The 15,189-nt window shown below is 38.0% G+C and overlaps 1 protein-coding gene across 2 annotated transcripts in view; it reads right to left on the reverse strand.

The window, feature by feature from the left end:
- Positions 1-203: 203 nt before the first annotated feature.
- EEA1 (early endosome antigen 1) overlaps positions 204-15,189 on the reverse strand; it is a 105,604-nt gene continuing 90,618 nt past the window's right edge. Inside the window, exons 23-26 of one of the 2 annotated variants that reach the window (XM_029910881.1) lie at positions 5,111-5,296; positions 4,544-4,675; positions 1,025-1,210; positions 204-446 (exon numbers count right to left, since the gene is read on the reverse strand). In XM_029910881.1, coding sequence (XP_029766741.1) covers positions 204-446; positions 1,025-1,210; positions 4,544-4,675; positions 5,111-5,296 — 747 coding nt within the window. Of the gene's footprint in view, positions 447-1,024; positions 1,211-2,986; positions 3,043-4,543; positions 4,676-5,110; positions 5,297-15,189 lie in introns of those variants that run through there. The other variant, XM_024218390.2, reaches the window with a different exon arrangement.

The raw sequence follows: 15,189 nt of genomic DNA on the forward strand, positions 1-15,189 counted from the left end.
TTGAACAGCCTACTAAGACTTGCTGGGGTTATGGAGGGGAGCCTTCACTCTCTGGAAACCCCTACCTGGAGCACTAGGAGCAGTACAATACATACAAAATGTACATAGAACACTAGGAAGACTGAAACACTATTTTTCATATTTTAATTTATCACTTTCCTAATAAGCAACCGAAAGCACATACCCACATTACACTCACTGACTTACCTCTCCAGCAATGCTCTCCTCTCATCCTGATTATTTTGTACTGTTGCTTCTAAAACTGCAATCTCCCCACGCAAATCATCCGTCTGTTTCTCTAGCTCACTGACCCTCCTTTGACTGCTCTGCCACTCTTTCTTCATTGTAGCGAGATTTTCATTCAGAGCTGTGATCTGCATGGTGAGCTTGGCTTCCACCTCCTCACGTTTTCTGTTTTCTTCTTCTTTCTCTTTTATCTCTGTGCGCTGAGAAAAAAGGAAACATTGAACAATGAGCTATCAAATAGTTCTGAGTTTGTAACCAGGTTGGTGTGTTATCAACTCCAACATCAAAATTAAAATGATGGTAACACTTATCTCTGATACATCTGCAAAACCATTTTTGATATTTTACAGCTAGCAGGGAGTTATTCGGGCATGTCTTTTCAAAGAGTCACTTTTTCTAATGGAACAATGTTCCTTATAAGTGAAAGAAAACTAGATTCTGCCCTTCTGGTATTGTTCAACTGAGGCAGAGAAATGAAAAACCATGTACTTACAATTTCAAAACTAAGTTAGTTTTCATTAATAAACAGCTATTATACTAAACAAATGCCTGCTTATGGTCCCACTATGGATTTATACCTATTTGTCAAAATAGTGCTTAGCCTATTGTACCTGAGTTTTCCTACAATATAATCTGTCTCACGTTGAAGGTTTTTGGAAATATTTACAAATCATTGATTAAAAATGTAAATGCCATGAGATTAAAATTAAGTCTGCCTCCCTCCCTCTTTGAAAGGAACCAGAGACGTGCTAAAGACACAAATTCTATACATGCTCACCAGTTTAGTTTCAATCTCAACACATTCCTTCTTCAGTTCTTCCTCTTTTTTTTTCAGCTGATCTTTGATAATTTGCTGATTCTTCTTCTCCTGTTCAAGAGCTAAATTCATGTTATCTACTTTGCCCTGCAGCTCTAATTTCTGTTGAATCAATAGCTGCTTCGCATCCTTTAGATTTGTCACCTCCTGTTAAAATACAAGTTTAAACTATCACATAGGGTCTAAAAATAAAATGGTAAAACTTATCTGTGAACTAACTTCAGACTGAGGATAACTATTTCCTGGGATAGGAGAGCAAATGCCTTTACGGCACAAAATATCAACTGACCATGTTTAAGTTAGGTACCTAGGTTACAAATTACATCTTAGATTCCTACAAACAGAAAAAAAAATTCTAATTTACTTCTCCACTAAAATAGTGGAAATTATGTTTGCTTACTTTCTGGCTTTCTGTTAAGTAGTAGGTTTGTCAATTTCACTTTTCTTTAAGTTGGATTCTAATAAATTTCACTGTCAGGTTTTCTGCACTAGGTAAGTGTCAAAAGGTGAGAGTTACAAACCCTGTGGTGGCAAGAAGGGAATTTTTATTTATTTATTTAATCCATTGGAAACAATTATTGCATGGGAGAGTTTCTACAGGTCTTAAGTTTGTAAATATTTACCTACATATTGTACTGGAAATAGCTTCAAAAATAGATGGAATAACTTAATTTGACACGAATCATTCTTCTTTAAATCCACAGCCCAATAAAAATGTATTATTCTGATGAATAAGGGGTGATAGTTTTTCATAGGACACATTCCACTGAAAGTCAAGACAAAACATCACAAGGATAAAGTCTTTTTTCTACTTTCAAACCCATGGGTGGATGATATGGCCATACTTGATTTCATAAGTGGAGATATTTTTGGTTTCAGTCTGACTGCAACCACAGAGAACAAGAGGTGAATATTAAGCTGACATCCCAGTTTGTGTATGTTTTAAAATTCTCTGCAGCTCTATAAATTCCTTCTTTTTTTAGCACAGAGGTTTCAGGAAGTGTGTGACAATTATAGTTAGTGTTCCCAAAATCAAAATGCATTGGGCATTGAATTCTCTGGAAGTAACCATCATTTTTAGACACTGGATCACAAAAGAACATCTGAAAGCCATAATATTTTTTTTGTATTTCCACAGAACTTATACATATTCAGGCTATTTTAAAATTAAATTACTTTTATTAGATTGTAAGCTCTTTGTGGGATGGACTGTGTCTTCTTTTATACTCACAAAACCACCTACAACATTGGGGAGGCCAGCAGAAGCAAATAAATTACTATTAATAAATATAATATGTAATTAAATGTAGAAAATGTAGCCAGGCTGTCTTTTAAAAGTGTCAGATTTCAGAAGAGACAGAAAAGTTTTAGAGATGTTAAATGTAACTAGCATTTATAATACAAACAAAGACTACAAAAAATAACTCCATCCTCTAATTTTTTCTCTTGCTTTTCTCTCTCTCTCTCTTATTATTTTTTTTTTTTTTGAAAGTGAAGTATCCTTAAAAAAGATTCAGTCTTGCCTCAAGAGTGATTTTTAAAGCAGTTTCAACAAAATTGGTTTAACTAATATTGGTTTAGTATTTTAATGTTGCAATAAATTACAAGCACTTAAGAGTGACAGGTAGGTACATTTTTAATGAATGTACAATTTTTTTTTAAATTAGGAGTGTCGCTTTTAAAAATCAGAGTTCAGGTTGGATACAACCATTCAAAAACAGCTTAAAATCTCCCCACCCCGATAACTTCACACTTTACATGGCTTTCCTTATCAGTGAGAACATGTACCTTAATAAAACTAAGATGTTGGTTTTGCTTTGGGATTTTGGTTTGTTTCTTGTTTTGTTGTAAGGCTGGAAGAGGCTGTTTAATTTCCTCACTTCTCAGAATTTGGGGACACAGAGTGAGAACTTTTCCTCTTGTCCACTTTTTATTAAAACATTGGGAGAAAGCCTGGATATTTAATTGCTTAGAGTCATCTATATAAAAGGAGACAGCAGGGTCTAGAGGTTAGAGTACAGAATTTGAAGTCAGGAGACTTGGATCACAACCAACTGACCCAGTCCTGCTGTGTGACCATGGAGAAATGACTTAGGCCTAATCCACAAAGGGACTTAGGGATTGCAACTCCTAACTTTTAGGCCCTTGCCACCAGGGCCAGCTCCAGCTTTTTTGCCGCCCCAAGTGGCAAAGCGGGGGGGAAAAAAAAGAAAAGAAAAGAAAAGATAAAGCCGTGACGGCAGCACTTCGGCGGCAGCTCTACCGCGCTGCTTCATTCTTCGGTGGCAATTCAGCGGCGCGTCCTTCCCTCCGAGAGGGAGTGAGGGACCCGCCACTGAATTGCTGCCAAAGACCCGGACGTGCCGCCCTTTCCATTGGCCGCCCCAAGCACCTGCTTCCTTCGATGGTGCCTGGAGCCGGCCCTGCTTGCCACCTCAGTGGAATCTACAGACCCTAGTTAAGGTACCTAGGCTCCCTATAGAATACATGGGGAGAGATAGGCATCTAAGAATGGGATCCACAGAAGCTAGCACACTAGACAGGGAGCTGCCTAAAGTAGTCAATGGGAGATGCTGAGGAGAAAGGTGGGTCCTAGCCCTGCCCCTCTCAGGGAGTGAGGCGACTCAGTCTGGGCTGGAAAAAGACACCTATCTCTGCTTGCAACCCACAGCCAGGGACCCACTCCTGGAGTCAGGTGCATAGGCTGTTTCTTACAGAAGTGATGGCAGCACACATCTAGCTCCTCACAAAACAGCCAAGGAGCAGAGGGGATGGGAAGGCCTCCCTTATAATCTTTAGCCCAGTGGTTAGTGTACACAGTAGACCCCAGTTCAATTAACCTCTCTGCCTGATATGGAGAGGGAAATTGAACTTGGGCCTCCTGCATTGCAGGAGAGTACCCTACCCACGAGGCTAGAGAGTCATTCTCACTCTCTGGCCCAAAGCATATTTAATTATTTATACTCAGCAGAACAGCTTCAAGAAGAGACACTGATCCCCATCAGAATAACCCCTGGCTCAGTGCTCTGAGAACACCAACTGGACTGGGCCCCACAAGATAGGCGGGGACATCTATCTTCACCTGGTTTGAGGATTCTGCTGGGGCTTAGCCATGAGAATAGGTGCCTGGAAGTCTAGACTGAGGTGTTATGTACTTACCCAGTGGCAGAAACTTTGGCACCTGGGGGACTTTTACAGAAAAAATGTAGGCACCTCCAGAGTTAGGTGGGAGCTGACCAGAGATTTTGAAGATCTCAGTGGTGCCTAAAGTTTGGACTTGGGTGTCTGATGTGGGAGTTAGGCTCCTAAGTACTTTTGTAGGTATGGGCCTTAATCCCTCTGTGTTTGAGTTCCTTCATGTGTAAAATGGAGATAGTAATACCCATAATTGCAAAGCAATTTGAGATTCTCTGACTGAACGTGTTACATTCGTGCATATTCTTATTACTATCTGTAGTTCCAATTTGTGTCTCAACATACCTTCTCAAATTCTTGCTTGCAGGTCCTAAGCTCGTCACTCAATTTAGTACTGTCTTTTTCCAGCTTACTCTTTATTTCCTGGAGCTCTGTTGTTTTAGATTTTTCATTAGCCAAATCTTTTTCTTTCAAAACCTTGAAAAAAAAAATCAAAGGAAAAATGGGACCTCATCCAGACTCTCAGTTATCAAAAACCTCTTGATTACAAAGACTGCTGATGGGAGAATGATTGTATCAGAACTCCATCCACAATTATTTTGTCTGATCTTAGAGAAACCCTATCATTTAGTTTCATCTTTAAAATCAATAATCATTTTTTTCTTTTCACATTCCTTTTGTTCAGTACATGGCCCCTCGGGGATATTTAACTTATGCTGAAATTGTTTTAATATATTCTGCCATTTCACCTATTTGTTTAAAATCTTTTATGTATCAGTGGTCCAATAAACTGCTGTAAGTGCAGGTACACATTGCATTAGCACAATACATTGAGAAGTCCTGGCATATTTCTAAATAGGTTTCCATTAGAAAACAGGAAAGAGGAGAAAGGTAATGGGAAAAGTAAGTTACCTTGTCTTTCTGGATTTCCTGTAACATTTTGTTCTGTTCTTTCAGCTGCTGTTCTTTCTTTGACACATCCTGCTCCAGAGTAGCCTTTATAGTCTTAAGTTCTTGGATCAACTGATTAAGGTTACCAATTTGATTTCTGTTTGAAACTAATTCCTCCTGAGCCAGAGCAAGTTTCTCCTCTGTGGACTAATTAAAAAAACAGTTCTGAAAATCATCTGTCAAAGCTATTTCAAGATCTCCACACTAGTCACAATAATTTAAATACTTGTTATGCGTCTGCATGGAAAGACCAGCTTCTGGTGTGTAGTACTTCATTTTAAAATTTCAGTAGAACACAGTTAGTAGACTGACATCTGGGGAAAGAAAAACTTCTCCAATAATGTTTCCAGTAATAGGAGTTGGAGTTTACATGTTTCAAATGCATCAAGAAGAAAAGAAGGAAAATACACAGTAAAAAAATTAATGAAAAACAAAAACTTATTTCTTCAGGCACTTGAATTGCCCTATGATTACAGGTAGTTGTACAGATGAGAAATAGGTAAAGTGGTAGGATGAGATTTTTCAGAAACATTCAGTGCTATCTTAACTCTGTTCTTGTTGAGTTTTTCCATAGACTTCAACAGGAAGAGAGTTAGGCCCATCATGAGTGCTTTTGAAAATCCCATCTGTCTTGTAGCAAAGTCCCAAACTTTTTATGGTTTCTCTCTTTCCCTCATATGTCTAACCTGTCTTCTTGGAAAGTAAGTTATTTACATCCTCTTGTTGGGACAATGCCTATAACATTGTGAGAGCAACAGTAAAACACATAAGTAATAATAAGGTAACTGTTGTAATTAACAGCTGTTGAGCAATTACGAGAGAAGCAAACTGAACTTTATCTTAGGGGAGGGCAAATCAGGAGCAGAAGTAATAATTTCAACACTTTGTCATGGACAAGAGAGGTTGCAATTCATTTCCAAAAGGTATTTTGAGAACAGTGTCTGAGCTAAGCAAGAGCAAAGGAAGAGACAAATCATGTGAAGAGGTGCTAGGTGTGTTAACACACAAATTATATAAAATTGGTTGAAGTCCCAATTAAGAAGACATCTCTATTAACCACTTCTTAATTAAGTGGCACTTGCTGTGTGTAAATTAGAGCACATAGCAGACTGCACTTTAACTTCCAAACTCCATATAATACAAGTAATTATTGCAAATTTATTGAATGACATTATTCAAAAATATTTACACACTATACAGTGCAGCATAGGCTGACTGCTACGTTTTCTCTCACCAATTTTTAGAGCTTCTTGGTCTGTGTATGTACAATTAAAATTCCAATCATTGCTACCATTAATGGTAAATTTAAAGGAAAAAAGTCTGGTGCAGACAAGGCTTACTTAAGCCTCACTACTCATTGATGCTAGCACCTAAAAATATTTTTTGCTCAACACAGCTGATAACCACTTAATTTCCACCAAATAAGTTTCTTGTAGTATCTTAATTTAAGTGTTAAAAATAAAACTAAAGATTTTATCCCCTTCATAGAGTATGTGTTTGTTAAACTCCTCATCTCCTCTCGCTCAAAGTAAAATGTGGCTACTGTTCCAGTGTTCCAAACTCTTGTGATGTTTTCAGAAGTCTCACAATATTTGGTGTTCTTCTTAAAGCCTCAGCTTGCTGGAATCACGAGATTGCATGAGTATCTCCGTTTAAAAACAATTCTAGCTCTCATGGTGGCGCAGAAAAGCTTGAAAAGTCAGAAGCAAATAAAAAGCCTCAATATTTTTCGATTTCGTGATGTGTAAGCCCAGTTCATAAATTCTGAGCCCTTGAGGTTGGTGATACTACTTTTGTAACAGGAGCATTTCAACAGTAGTGTTTGAAAGCAGGGTTGGCTGCATCAATGGAAGGAACAGATGGTGACTCAAGACACTAGAACTAAGGAATATCAGAAAAACGACCTGTTTTTCAGTAAACAAATATATAAATAACTGAACAACGCTTAAGGTCAGATTTATTGTTACCTCTTAGAATCACAAAGCTTCAGTAAGAGGATTATGTTGGGATTTAAGCACAGAGGGATAGTCCTTATAAAAAGGCATATTCTCTTTACGAAACTTAAACAATATGCATATCCCAAACCATATTCAAAGGCAGGTAAAAAGGAAAAGCATGTAAGTCATTAAAACCTGCTTCAGTATCTGGTAACAAAACAGAACACAGCCCAACAGTAGAGCTATGGAAATATCTCCCAAGATATTTTAAGTGGACACTAAACCCTGTTCAAAACATGCAGTGAAATCCTGGCCCCACTGATGTCAATGGGAATTTTGCCCATTGGGTCTTGCAAAGGCCTTTATGATGTGGGAGACTGCCAGAACTCAACAACGATGACAACTCAGACTATTACATTTTAATACTGGGTGAAAAACTGCCCAACCAAAATCAATGGGAGTTTTGCCCCTTACAGTTTCACCTATTATTTTTAATGGGCCAGTTTTAACATGTGCATTACAGTGTCCTCTTCTAACTAGTATCCTCTTCAAGAGTAGTAAATATTCTTTAAATGAACAATCACTCCAATGTATAACACACTGTTTGTGTGACTCTCTTCCTGTATGAGTAGCAGTACCCTCCGTTACTGGATGGAATGTCAGACCAGCTTAAATATTAATGTCCACACTGACATCTTAGATCCTATCTAGCTTATAGCTATAATACTGCTACACAAGTATGAATACTTAACAGATAAGCTCCTTTGTTTTCAGTTTAAAACGATTTTTAAACTAAAAAATCCCGGGTTTTACAAAAAAGTATTATTTGTTTTTTTCCTGATGTTCACCCTACTTTTGTATCATTCAAATATATAAAAAATAACTTGTTCTATTACAAAAATAGAATATAGTGCATGTTATATATCTATTTTACAAGAATACATTAGTCGGTGTGTGTATATGCAAAGCTGCTTGTTAAAGTAAGGCAATGTATTAGTCTAGAAGATACACACAATAAACAGGCATGCACGCAAGCTCTGAAGTGTGTGCACATCTGAACGTACTGATGAATCTCACGCCCACCATGCACACATTTCAAGCTGTTAGCAGATAATGGTTTAAAGATCTGACACACTAAAATGGGAAGAAAATGAAAATCTGTATCAGAATACATTTCAGAACACAAGGAAATATTCAAAAGTTTTAAAAAAAACAAAAACAGGAGAAAAGGGATGAAGTTGAGTATTTGCACTGCAAATGGTGTGGCCCAATTATTACATGTAAATATTTAAAGACTAACAGTTCTAAGTCTACAACAGTAAACTGTTTATTGAAATGAAAAGTTTTATTTTCAGATTAGAGATATATTGTTTTCTTAAACTCAGAGGTGACGTGTTTTGAGTGCTGTTTTAGTTCTGTAGCAAATCATATTGAATTCGTTCATCAAACCATTAATCTACTGAATACTTTTCCCCCTTCTCCTTCCGTCCACCAAAATAACCCCTGATATTTACCCAGAAAAATGATTAATAGTTGTTCCCACTGATTTTCACCTATTTTTGTTCTTATAGTAATAAACACTGATAAATTCCCAGGAAAAATTAAATAAAATAAAAACCGAAAATGAAGGGCCCTATTAACAGGCTAATGCTAGTTTAATTTTAAATTCTTGAATAAGGAATAAAACAAAGTACAAATTGGGTAAGTAATGAGATCAATGGGATATTTATTAGAATGTTCTTAAACAGGGGATGGGACAAGCAGAGGAGGCATTAGAAAATATTCTGAGGACATATGTACAAGGTGAGAGTGGCTTAGGTGCACTAGCCTTTCTGCCCTTTTTATTACATGTGTAATCTGAATTTGAGGGAGTAGGGGATGGGAGGGAAGAATTACAAGCAAATACACAGAGAGAAAAGGTCAAATAAAAAAAAACACCAACCAGGAAGACTATGCTATGAAGCAAGGTAATTCCCCAAATACATTCTACTGCTGGCATCGTCTATGGAAGAGACCAGGACTAGATTAGAAAAGCATCCAGGCCAAGACTGAGGTGCATTTGCAAGATCTCATACACTATCTATTTGTTTAATTCGATCCAGCCCAGGGCTAGCAGTTCCTCATTTTCATGAGTACTACACATTCACTTACAGAAAATGTAACTTTTTGAAAAAAAGAGCAATTTTTGTAAACAATATAAAGTCCCCCCAATTTACATATATTAAAAGAGAATATAATTTGTTTGAATTTGTCAGCTCAAATCCATCCATCCATTCCCCTCACACATACCATCAATACAGTTAAAGAATTGCAAGAAATCAACACCCTTATTTTTAAAAAGGAACATATCCTTTCTATAACTTTAACTTTAGCCAAAGTGAATTGGTTTGGTGCCATTTTTGTGGGGGGAGGCACAAGGCAATTTTTTAAACTGAAAAAGTATGTATTAAATTGTAATGTATAGAGGTGCGTGTATTTTATATACACACACATACACATACATATACACACACACACACGTCATATTTTCTTTTCAATCTACATTAATTCAAACTTGACTTTTAAAACATTATTGTGCGCACCTCTGTCCCACCATCCACCCCTTCATCCACCCCTTCAGCTTACACCAAATCTTTTCACCTTGGCTAAAGTGACATAACATATGTCCCTTATTAAAATAAAGGCTTTGATGTTAACCAGCCCTTCATTTCTTTAATTATATTGATAAGGAGAGGAGGAATTGGGTTCACCAGAGCAATTGTCTGATCTAAGGCTAGCCTTCATGGAACACTGTAACCTAAATATCTCAAGCTATAAGATTTCCCTTGAACTCCCATGATCTGCTTTTCATCATAGCGCAGCTTCCACAGCAGACTGATTCCTTTAGCTAGGAAGGTCAGGAAATAGCTCAGTAGTTTAACAATGATATTCCATTCTCACGCCAGCAGATGGTGCTATCAGTACAGCTCAACTCATGCCCTCCAATCCTACCCAGCCACTATACATGCCACCTCAGTTCATATCATCCACATGGCTTGAGGCCATCTATCTTCATATCTGTCTGAAACCTTGGCCTCCCAGAGTCTGTGTGCCAAGTTGTGTTAAACCATTTAGCCATTCCAAAGATATTTTTATTTAGCTAAAGTGAAGGCTAACAGTGAGGGTATCTCACATTCAGACCTAATCACGTTTATTTAAACTTCTCTTTAACAAAACTGGTTCTGACACCATGTGGACTAATCACTGCTTTGCAATGACTATCCTTCTTCTGTTAAAAGACCTGAAGTGACAAGAAAAACATTCAAGATCATCTAGTTTATATGTTTCAAAGATCTGTATTGTACAAAATGACTCCAGATGTTTCAACACACCATGAATGAGATACTTCATTGTAGCGATGGGCCAAACCAAAACCCTGGACCTGAACCCCAACACAAACTTTGGATCCAGATGCAATCCAAATTCTGTGGTTCTGACTCAGGTGTATTTATTATTAATATTAAGCAAGGCCCCTAGTTTTATGTAGCCTATGAGTGGTAAATTTTGCATTTGAGAAGATGAAATTCTGCTACAAGAATTGCCTGACTTTAGCGATTCTACTACTTTAACATCTGAATATCAAAATACTACTTCTGTGTCACCATTGCTTTTTAGATCACTGCCTATGGAGAACACAAATTTTTTCTTCACTTTCTTAATCTAAAACACATGCTTTCTAAGTTTATACTGCAATAAAAGCTATACAGCATGTCCTGGGTTAAGGAGGGTAGGAACATTTCCCCCCCCCCTCCCTTTTTTTAAGCAAAAATAAGAGAGAGACTGAAAATAGTTCTTAGAACTATTTTTAATTAATATTAACAGACCTGCAATATCAGCCTTGTTCCTTCTCTACTCTCATAATCTAGCTATGCTTTCAGCCCCAAAAGTGAACTTGTTCTAATTTAGGAAGAACTATAGTCGGGCGCCCTATTTCAAAGCTGATGATACAGAGTCAATACAGGGAAGTCTGGTAACAACAACAGGCACTTTTTCTTTGCATTTCACCTTTATGAAATGATAAAAATGGTTAGAAACAGAGTTTCTGTACTGAGGTTGTAACTATACATTGTCATATGAAACTCATGAAAATAACTAGCTGAAAAACAGGTCGCAGCTTTTCCCCTTTTTGTGATGTCACAAACTCGATAAATCATTCAAAACATTTACAAAGAGATTTAAAATGGCAGATCCCAAACCTGCATACAGTTATGCACCAGAGTAGTCCCATGATGTCAATGAGACTACTTACAAGTGTAACCATTTGCAGGATCAGGAACTTATAATGAAAAAAAATCAAACAAAAAGATGTGCTTAAGGGGAGAGATAACAGGAGATTTAGAACAAATATAAAAAATCACAAAGGTTCAGCAAATTAAAAAAAAACAACTGGGAAAAATAATGATGACCACTAGGTCTAATAAAGTTAACTATGAGAACAGCTTCCATTTTGCTTTGCACCAATGTTCTACGTAGGACAGGGTTGGGATCCAAAATTGGGTTTTGAAGAGTCATGTGACAGCTCCTGTGGCTCCTGTCCCAGGTGGCTGACTGAGCTTGCCTCTCTGCTTCAGGCATTGCAACCGCTGGGGTCCCAGCACCACTTAGGGTTAGCCCATCTGTCATGATGATGGGAGTTCGGGTAGACCAAATTTGAGTGAGTGGCACTGCAATCCCATGAGCCAGGTCACAACTCCACTCACACAAATTTGGTCCAAGCAGGGGGCAGAGTCGAACCAGAGCGGTGCTGCAACCCTGGAGGTTGCAACACCTGGAGCAGACAGCCAAGCCCAGACAGCCCCACAGCATAGGAGCTGCAAGAGCTGCTACTTTGGGGTGAGTGCCAGGCAGGACCCAACTGAAACCACCCCAGAGCCTCCACTGCTCTAGGAAACCCCAGCAGCTGTAACTATTAGACCCGGTACATAAGAACGTAAGAACTGTCACACTGGGTCAGACCAAAGGTCCATCTAGCCCAGTGTCCTGTCTTCCGACAGTGGCCAATGCCAGGTTCTTCAAAGGGAATGAATAGAACAGGTAATCATCAAGCGATCAATCACCTATCGCACATTCCCAGCTTCTGGCATACAGAGGCTAAGGACACTATCCCTGCCCATCCTGGCTAATAGCCATTGATAGAACTATCTTCCATGAATTTATCTAGTTCTTTTTTGAATCCTGTTATAGTCTTGGCCTTCACAACATCCTCTGGCAGAGAGTTCCACAGGTTGACTATGGAAGTGAAAGCAGAGAAGGAAGAATGGGAACAGGTGGAAGAAAACCTTTTCCAGTAACAAAACTGATTGTTTTGGTTTTCCACATATGAAAGGTCAAACTGTAAATCCCTGGTCTCATTGTAGTCAATGGCAAAACTCCCATCGCCTTCCATAGAGACAGAATTTCACCTCTGAAATTCAACATATTTTAAATGTATCCTGAGTTCTAAATTTCTCTCTTAAGTGCTGTCTCAGGATGATTCCCTTTACAGAAACAAACAAAAAAACAAAAATGTACCTGGAAACCAAACTGACCACCACTCTTCACAGGCACTGCAACAGTGAGAAATGTCTAGGTTTCCTGGGCAACCAATTGCAACCACTGCCATTCATAATATATGGATGACGGCATAGGGTTGTATGCCTTCTTGGTATGAGTTTGGAATGGCTGGATTAGGAATAGCAAAATCTCTCTACCATCAACTCACACTCCCTCATGTATTTTCAAATATACATTTTAGAGAACAGTTTCTTAATAATTTTTAAACATTTTAAATTTTGTGTGACATTTTTTCACATCCCTTTGCATGGAAAGGTGCACTGGTTGCCATGTGCAGTCCTTAGAATGACAGAAAAATCAGAAATTTTAAACCTCCAAAATTGATCTGTGATAGCTTTTCTATACACCAGGAGTTTGCAATTTCAAGAGAAATCACAAAGGCCGAAAGGGAAAAATGGCAAATGAACAAAAGGAAACAGAAACATTGCCCAAACTGAAGCCAACGTCCACAGGAACAGCAGAGAACTGGCAAGTCACACTCGCAATTCTGATGGGGACCTGCTTTGCTAATCACAGTCACAAAAGAACTGAACTGAAATGTTCTACACAGATACCCAAGCATTAGCACTTGATCTTAGAATGAGGATCATCACCTATTAGTGCCTCAGTGAGGAGTAACTCCCTCAGGGCCAGCCCACCGCACAAAAGACTGGAGCCTTCTCCCAGCAGGTGAAGTTGGGCAGGGGATAGGGGAAGAGGTCAAGATGTTAAAAATAAAATACTGATGGGCTCTTGGAGCAATAATGTTTTTGTTTTTCTTTATGTGTCCTTAGGTAAAAACAGTCCCATTAGTTGTGCACATCATTCTTAGCCTTCAGCTTCAGAGAACATACAGGAATCTCAGGAACTACCCCCCAAATATTTTGCTTATAATATCTTTGGAGCCTATCTATTTTGCATAGTACATTAAAAACACTAAATAGGGACACACTTGTTTACTATGAGGCACAAAAGAGTGAACTGCATTGCATTTCCGTAACTGTGGGCCAAGCCCATTATATTCTGTAGCCATCAAAAAGTTTAGTTAGTTTATAAAGCATCCTTAGTTTTTCTTTAAAAAGAAAATTCCACCTTCTTTAGCAAATATAATTTGCAACCCTAAATATTTATCAATCTACTTCCACTTGCAATAGATTTTTTGGCCTACTTTTCCATTAAGTTGCACTCTCTGTCATGTATTTCTAAATATTTATGGTGGCCGTGACATCAATTGCAACAAGGCTCCAGAATTCCAATTAAAGGAAACAATATCTGAGGAAACTAGGAGGACTTTACTTATAATATAACATGGGATGTATCACCATGACATGACAAAATATCCTCTGAGAGGAAAAGGAAAAATAAAGACTCTCCAAATCTTTGCTCTACTGGTTTTGTATATTTAGCACATAAGTACCAAGGTGAAAACAGTTTAGAAGGATGTGTTCATAGTCAATTGTATTCTTTGTGTGGTCTAAGAATAAATTGATCTTTTGATCATTATTTGGAATTTTCTCAATAGGATTTTTGTTGTTTTGTTTTTTACATCTTTTTAATTTAGCTATATTTTACAGTGGTCTTTTAGCATTTTATTAAACTGTCTTGTTCAGTGATGATATTATTATAAAACAAAAACCCATACACTGTCTCCATGTTTGTACGGCATTTTAGCACAATAGAACCACAATCTTAAAATTTATAAAATTATACATTTGCTAAGACTGGTAACCTTGTTTTCTTGTTATCGCCAACCTCCTCTGACCCCAGGTTGTGTCCTTGAATTCCCAACTCTGAGCATTCATAGGGACACTTACAGTGGAGCACCCATAGGGACACTACTCGAAGAAGTTGCCAATACAGACAATGACCGAAATATCATACAAGAAGATTTGGAGGACTTTAAAAACTGAAATAAGAGACATGGGATGGAATTTAATAGTGCAAAGTCATGCACTTAGGGACTAACAACAAGAATTTTTGCTATAAGTTGGGGACTTATCATTTGGAGGTGACAGAGGAGGAGAAAGACCTGGTGTACTGGTTGATCACAGGATGACTATGAGCCACCAATGTGATGCGGCCAAGAAAAAGGTTAATGCAGTCCTAGGATGCATCAGGCAAGGTATTTCCAATACAGACAAGGAAGTGTTAGTACCATTATACAAGGCACTGGTGAGACTTCATCTGGAATACTGTATGCAATTCTGGTCTCCCATGTTTAAGAAAGATGAATTCAAACTAGAACAGATGCAGAGAAGGGCTACTAGGATGATCAGAGGAGACTCAAAGAGCTTGGCTTGTTTAGCCTAACCAAAAAAAGGGGAGATATGATTGCTCTCTATAAATACATTAGAGGGATAAATATGAAGAAGGGAAAGGAATTATTTAAGTTAAGAGCCAATGTGGACACAAAAACAAATGGATATAAACTGGTTATCGACAAGTTTAGGCTTGAAATTAGACAAAGGTTTCTAACCACCAGAGGAATGAAGTTCTGGAGCGGCCTTCCAAGGGGAGCAGTGGGGGCAAAAA

The sequence above is a fragment of the Terrapene carolina genome, unplaced genomic scaffold (assembly GCF_002925995.2).
Source record: "Terrapene carolina triunguis isolate 2854851 unplaced genomic scaffold, T_m_triunguis-2.0 Scaffold68, whole genome shotgun sequence".
Taxonomy (NCBI): Eukaryota; Metazoa; Chordata; order Testudines; family Emydidae; genus Terrapene; species Terrapene triunguis.